At 64.6% G+C, this 7,313-nt stretch overlaps 1 protein-coding gene across 1 annotated transcript in view; it reads right to left on the bottom strand.

The window, feature by feature from the left end:
* Positions 1-2,737: 2,737 nt before the first annotated feature.
* DOK7 (docking protein 7) overlaps positions 2,738-7,313 on the bottom strand; it is a 19,711-nt gene continuing 15,135 nt past the window's right edge. Inside the window, exons 7-9 of the mRNA XM_077750596.1 lie at positions 7,069-7,111; positions 3,215-3,337; positions 2,738-2,874 (exon numbers count right to left, since the gene is read on the bottom strand). Coding sequence (XP_077606722.1) covers positions 2,738-2,874; positions 3,215-3,337; positions 7,069-7,111 — 303 coding nt within the window. The remainder of the gene's footprint in view (positions 2,875-3,214; positions 3,338-7,068; positions 7,112-7,313) is intronic.

The raw sequence follows: 7,313 nt of genomic DNA, 5'->3' as shown, positions 1-7,313 counted from the left end.
CCCCTTCCCCCTCGCACCCCCTTCCCTCCACCCGGGCTCCTCCTTTGGCTGCTGCTTGAACAAACACCCTTCTCTTGCTGCAAACCCGACGTGTCATGGGCGTCTCTGCCGCGCCTGGGGCAGATGGAACTTGGGTTTAGTTACGCGGGGTCCCCAGAACCTCCCTCTCCGGCCACACAGTGGCCTGTGCGCCTCACCTGTGGCGGCTGCAGCTGCTCCGCAACATTAACCGCAGTGTCGGGCTCTGGCCACCGAGTGCTGTGCAGCCCTGAGAACTGCCCGTGTGGCCGCCATGGCCGGCGGAGCCCCGCGCCCTCTGAGGCCTCCTGGGCTGGAGGGTGGTCACCCTTGGCCTTGGCCGAAGTCCTCCCTGCCAAAGCACACATTCCCCTCCCCCCCCACACTCGTGGTGGCTGAGCCCCTCAGGGAGCTGTGAATGCCTAACGTCCATGACCCTGAAAACACAGCAGCCTTATTTCATTTTGAACAACAGCAGACCCCAGACGCCAACCGCTCAGGGTCACTGGTCAGGCCCAGGGCCCCCGGCTGCCCACCCCAGAGCTGATGTGTGTGGACACCTGAGCCCCTCCCACCCAGGGGGCATCCGCTCGCTGCTGGAACCCCGGACTGGGGTGGGCAGGCCATGCTTCGCTCCCCACCTTGTCATTTGAAAGGGAAGTCTACCCCAGAATCTTGTCCAGGGCGTGCTCATGGGGGCCTGTTAGGCTGAGAACCTGGCTCGTTCGCAAGATCCATGCTGAGGCCTTGGCATCCCACCCGGGACACTTGCCCCCACAGGCTCGGGGCTGAGCCTCCTTCCTTCTGTTTTGACTCGAAAGCTTCCCCGGCCGTCAGGCGGCGGCTCAGAGGACGGGGCAAGGAGAAGGGTGCTGGCGCTGGATACCCACCAAGGGATCTCGGCTGAGGACACGCCGAGTGTCAGCCATGCGCACTAGGCTGGGTCCTTAGTGGACTGGGGTGGGGTGGGAGGGATTGTGGCTAAGTGATGGGTAATGGATAAATGATGGATGGCAGATGGTGGGTGGGTGTGTGGGTGGATGATGCATGGTAGATGGGTGGATGGTGGAAGGAGAATGGATGGTGGATGGATGGATCATAGGTGGTAGAAGGATGGGTGGACAATGGATGATGGGATGGATAGATGGGTGATGGGTGGATGCATGGCTTGTATTGGATGGGTGGTAGATGGAAGATGGGTGGGTGGATGGATGAGAGATAGATGACAGGGCGCCTGGGTGGCTCAGTTGATTAAGCGTCCGACTTTGGCTCAGGTCATGATCTCGTGGTTCGTGGGTTCGAGCCCCGCGTCGGGCTCTGTGCTGACAGCTCAGAGCCTAGAGCCTGTTACAGATTCTGTATTTCCCTCTCTCTCTGACCCTCTCCTGCTCACACTGTCTCTCTCAGAAATAAATAAAACATTAACAAAATAGAATTTTAAAAAACATAGATGATGGACTTATGGATGGTTGATGCATGATGGATGGATGGTTGGTTGGTGAATGGTGGATGGATGACAGATGATGGAAGGATGGGTGGATGATGGATGGATGGTGGGTGGGTGGGTGGGTGGATGGATGGATGGATGGATGGATGATGAGTGGGTGGATGGGAGGGAGGCATCTGAGCAGGCTCTGGTGGAGACCCCGTTCAGGCAGAGCTGAGCCCCATCTCATCTGAGATGACGGTCAGAGGGCCCACCCCAGTGTCTCCCTTTCATGCCTGGGGAGGAATGTCAGGAAGCCACCAAGTCTGGAAACTTCCCAGCACCCAGATGCCCATCAGCCAGTGGAGCCATGACCGCCCTTTCCGCTCTCTGAGTCATAAAAATGCCACACAGCCTCCCCAAGGGCACAGGCACCCTTGGGAGGAAACACTAGGGACACCCCACCCAGACCTGCCAGGTGGGGGTAACCTGGGCCCTGAGCACCTGTGTCAAGGTGACAGACCATGTCCAGGGTCAAGCGAAGCCACAGCCCATTACAGACACAGCATGAGACAGAGAAATCACCTCATCCTTCAGGAAAATAATGTGTGTATTAAAAATAGAACATTAACGATTTTAAACTATTTACATGACTCACTGTAATGGGCCCTAAGAAGCCGTGCGTCAGGCGACCACACGTGGGTCCGCGCTGGCAGCCTCACAGGCCCGAAGGTGGGACGGCCCTCCCGCCCCAGGGCTCATCGGCGGCACCGTCATCAGGCACAGGGCGTGGGTGCCCCGGGAGTGGGGGCACCAGGCGGCACAGGACGCTCGGCAGGGGCGGGGCCTGGACTGGCCTTGCTGTGGTTTGGGGACACATGTTTTCCGAGGATGTGTCTGTCATCAGTGGGGTGGCCACCACGCCCACGGAAGGGGGGCAGTTTGCGTCCCAGCACAGTGGACACTGCTCTCCGATCCCCCGGGCACCTGCGGCCGAGACGCGACGCCGTCTCCGGTAACCAGCGGCAAGCTGGCGCCTGGATGCACGGCCCCTCCTGACCTGCCCGAGCTCTGGCGTGGCTTTCCGAGGCCAGGTCTGCGCACCGGTGCCCCGTGGGGCGGGGAGGGCGTGGGGACCAGCCACGGCCACCGTGCAGCCAGGAGGCCACCGCCACAGAGCCCAGACCACCGGGGATGCAGCCAAGATGACAGGTGCCCCCGTGCCCTCGGCTGCCGCCGGCAGAAGGGAGGCCTGCTCGGCCGCGCAGAGCTGCCCAGGGCGGCACGGCGTCCTCACCGCGGGGCCGCCTTCCTTTTCTGCTCCAGCTCCGGCAGCCGCTCCTCCCGGGTTTGCGCGTGCTGGGCCCCTGCCCTGTGGGCCGCCTCGGTGGCCGTGATGTCGATCTGCGCGTAGCGGGAGGCGCCGGCCCCTGAAAGCAGCCCCAGCCTGGAGTAAGCCCCATGTGGCCCACACTCCCTGCAGAGGCCTCCGCCTGGAACTGAGCAGGGGGCGGGGGCGGGGTGGGGTGGGGGGAGGAGGGGAGGTTAGGGTGGCTCTGGCAATCGGCCTCGGCCTCCAGGCAGGACTGCTGGCAGCCACCTTGCTGAACCCACACAAACAAACAGGACTCTTTTCAGCTGGTTGGCCGATTTCTCCTCTTCTTTNACTCCCTCATGGGACACAGCTCAGCAGGAGCATGGAGTTGGGGGGTGCCAGGAGGAGGAGGCCCCCCAGGCCCCCAGGGCTACAGCCCCCATGTGGGGACCCACCTCGCACCCCTGCGCCGGCTCCCTGGAGCTCCAGGCCCATGTAGTGCAGCTGCGTCTTGGAGGAGGGGCTGACGGGGATGTTCACGTAGAGGGGGGCCTCGCTGCACGCTCTCTCAGGGGCTCCTGCAGGGGGGAAGGGCAGGGAGTCTCCAGGGGCCGCCGAGACCCAGGCTGACGCGGTGGACTAANCCCTCCCATCCTGTGCCCCCCACCCTGAGCCTGGGGGAACCTCCTGGCCCCCCGGCTCCTGGACTACCCCAGCCCTGCCCCGCCCCTGCATCCCTCCCAGACCCAGTGCCTCCTTTCTCTCCCCTTCACCGCTGAGCTCCCAGAAAGGGTGTGCCCCTCTCCCCACGCCTCTGCACCTGCAGCAGGCTGGTCAGCGGGCTGCTCCCGTGGCTGCCCCCATGACTGCCCCCCTGGCCACTGCGGTCAGGTGACCCACCGTTCTATCTTCAGCCCCCCTGCCACCCACACTCAACCCCCTTAGCGGTCCTCCTGGGTCACTCCCCGGCTCCAGGCTTCAGGGACACGCCCCCTCACCAGTGAATCTTCACAGGAATCCCTCCCCCATCCACAGTGACACCTCCTCCAGGATGGCCCCAGGAGCTTCAAGTCCTCCCTACCCAAGACATGTGCCCCTGCTCCTCCCCCATTTCACTCTGCAACCCCCCCCAAGTGTTGGGGGGGCTGCAGCAGACAGAGGGGAGTGCGGCCCCCTGGCGGGCTGCCGGGCTGCACACCTGACCCACCCCCACTGGCCCCATGGCCCTGCACACAAGGCCACAGGGAAGGAGCCCGGCCACAGGAGACCCAGGGTGATGTCCTGCCTGGCTCTTGTCTGGCAGACTCCCCGACACTCCTGTCCTCAGGGTCCCCGTGGGGTGGGCCAGCCAGCTCCCTGCTCCTCGGAATGGGGACTCCTGTCTCTTAGCTGCCTGTCTTCGAGTCAAGGGAGCCAAGCCCCGTGCTGGGGGCTTCAGCAGGTAGACCCTGGGTGCCTTTCACTCTCATGCCCTCTGACCCCCCAGCAAGGCCAGGGGTGGGGGCCACTGTACTGCCTGCTCTGTCCCAGCCAGGAGGTGAGGCCATAGAGACCCTGAGCTCCGGCCAGGGCCAGGACCAGATGGTGGCCAGGCAGAGCCAGTGCTGACGAGCAGGTCTGGAGGGGCCGGGGTGGGGGGGCTCCCAAGAGCAGCTCCAGACCCCCAGAGAGGCCTGCACGGGAGGGGGGTGCGGGAGCCTCCGACAGGGGATGAGGAAGACCCACTGCGCCGGCCTGAGGCCCCGCTGCAGAGGGAGGGAGGGAGGGGTGGAGCGTCTGGTGGTGCCGGTCATTAACTCTGGTTGCACCCACAGCTGACCAGGGTCCCCGCGGAGGGAAGGCAGGAGGTTCCTGCTGGACGAGGGGTGGCCACCTTCCTGGCTTGGGCAGAGCAGGACGTGCTGATTCCAAGGGGCACGGAGAGGGCCCTGCAGACACTCAGCTTGCAGACCGGGCTTAGGGCACCAGGTGCCTGGACCCACACGGGGCACAGCGAGGTCGTGCCACCGGGCCTGCTCCGTTTGGCACTTCGAAGAGTGCGTGCCCTTATCACGCAAGCGATGGGCTGTTTTCAGTGCTCAGGAAATCTCAGCTCCGAGGCGAGGGGCTCTGTGGCCCTGCTGCGTTTGTCGCCCAGAATCTGCCACTGGACAGGAAGCCTCCTCCTAGCAGGTGGGCGGGGAATGCCTTCTAGCGGATGGGCGGGGCTCCCTCCTAGCAGGTGGGCGGGGCTCCCTCCTAGCGGGTGGGCGGGGCTTCCTCCTAGCAGGTGGGCGGGGCTCCCTCCTAGCAGGTAGGCGGGGAATTCCTCCTAGCGGATGGGCGGGGCTCCCTCCTAGCGGATGGGCGGGGCTTCCTCCTAGTGGATGGGTGGGGCTCCCTCCTAGCAGGTGGGCGGGGCTCCCTCCTAGCAGATGGGATGGGCGGGGCTCCCTCCTAGCAGGTGGGCGGGGCTCCCTCCTAGCGGATGGGCGGGGCTTCCTCCTAGCAGGTGGGCGGGGCTCCCTCCTAGCGGGTGGGCGGGGCTTCCTCCTAGCGGAAGGTGGGCCTTTGCAGGTGGCTCAGTGAGGGCCCTCTCCCTCCGCAGGGAACCAAGGAAGGATCCGGCCACACCATGTCCGTGTGGGCTCTGCACACCCATCTGTATGCCATCAGCGTGGGGCTCTCCCCCCGCTAACCTGGAGGGGGCCATGGCACACAGAGGGGCGGATGCACACCCTCTTCCCACTTAACCCAAGAGGACAGGCAGAGGCACCCAGGGAGACACCTAGACCAGTGAGGCCAGAAAAAATCAAGGCAGGCTGCCTGGAGTAGGAGGCATATACTGAGGAACAGAGGACAAAAAGGAATAACAACAGGTGAAAGATAGAGGCAAAGGCCTGGGTGGAGCTGGGAGAGCCCCTCAGGGGCTGACAAGGGGTCTGAGGGGAGACTAGGAAGGAAGCCCGGCCCCTGCGCAGGGGCTCCTCGAAACCAAGAAGGGGGCTGGGCCTTGACCGGGGGTCACATGGACAAGTCCCTCAGACTCCGCAGCTACTTCTAAGGTTGGACCCATGTCTTCCCCAGTTCACAGTCTGCTGGGGATAGGAGGCAGGAGAGGGGTGGAAAGTTCCAGAAAGTCCAGCACTGCCCTTGGCTGCTCCTTCCTGGCCTCGACCTCTAACTGGTGTTTGTGGGGGACAAGGAGTGNTCCCACTTCCTCTAAGCTCCTCAAATGCTTTCCGGAACAAAGCAGATCATCGATGAGTGCTGCCCTGCCCCCCACCTCCCCCAGCCTCACTGGTCTGCCTGCCCTGGGTGCCCCCGCCATCACCAAGGCTCTGACCACACCACCCTGGGCTCCGTTCGTCTCTGTCCCTGCCGGACTCGGGGCCCCAGTCCCCAGCCCCTGGCCTCACTGGGAAGGACCCACACCCTCTAGCGGATCCTGACACGTGGGCCCCCTCCTGGTCTGCTGCTGCGGGCACACCCCGTGTCCGGGTTAAAGGCGTCCACAGGCCCTATGAGGAGGCGGCTGGATGGCGGGGGGAGGTGTCCAGGACCGTCTGCGAGCGGATGTCAGGGGTGGTTGGGTCAGGGCTGGTCCTCGGGACCCTGTCCCCACCCAGGCCAGCTGGCGCGGGGCTTTCCCACGGCCGTGCCCGCCCCCTCCTGCCCCCAAATGTCCACACCGGGTCAGCCTGCGGGCAACGGCCCCGATGTGTCCTGCATCTCCAGAGGAGGATGGAGGACCTGAGCCCTTAGGGGCCCCCAGCCCAGAGGCTCCACCAAGAATATAAGGCACAAAGCTGACCCCTGACCTCCAGCTATCCCCCCTCCCCCCCCCGCCTGAGGCCAACCTTCCCCAAAGCTCAGCTTCCCCCAACTTCCCAGGCCTTTCCCCGGGTCACAGCCAGCTTCTGCCCACCCTCGCCTTCTAACTGGGCTTGGGAGACCCCCAGTCTTACCCCCACTCCCTGCCCATCACTGGACCTTCGCCTCTCGTCTCTGTCGCCTCGAGGACAGGGCTCCCTCCCGAAGGCAGAGGCTCCGAGGTGGCCCGACCCTGCCCACTGCATCCACACACCTCTCTGGGCAAGCTGGCCACACTCCACCACACTGTCCTCCCCTCACTGCCCGGGCCTGCCCCCCTTCGCGGCCGGGGCCTCCTGGGCCCCCCACTGCCCGCATCATCCTCCATCCCATCCACCAGCGCCCTTCGTCTGCTAACACGCGCTGCCCGGTCTGGTGCAGCTTCTGGCCGGGCCGTAGCCACAGCCACCATGACCCCCACCCCCCGTCCCGAGGCGCTGCAAAGCTGGGGGCCTACCTGAGTGTGTCATCAGAAGCCCGGGGGGTGAGGCAGCTGCTCCCTGGACCAGAGAGAACACATGTCAGTCTGTCCATCTGGCTCACGCTCAGCCCGCACCCAACCCGAGAGCCGGGACGCTAACCCAAGTGTGACACCGGGCGCCGGGGTCGGGCCACCTACCGGGGACACAGGCCCAGACTCTTTATCTCCCTGGGGCCCCAGCTGGCCCACCAGCCCGCACCCACTTGCCCTGTTCTGGAGAG

The sequence above is a fragment of the Crocuta crocuta genome, unplaced genomic scaffold (genome assembly GCF_008692635.1).
Source record: "Crocuta crocuta isolate KB4526 unplaced genomic scaffold, BGI_CrCroc_1.0 scaffold179, whole genome shotgun sequence".
NCBI lineage: Eukaryota > Metazoa > Chordata > Mammalia > Carnivora > Hyaenidae > Crocuta > Crocuta crocuta.
Note: the sequence above shows the minus strand (reverse complement) of the source record. Positions and strands in the feature narration are given on the sequence as shown.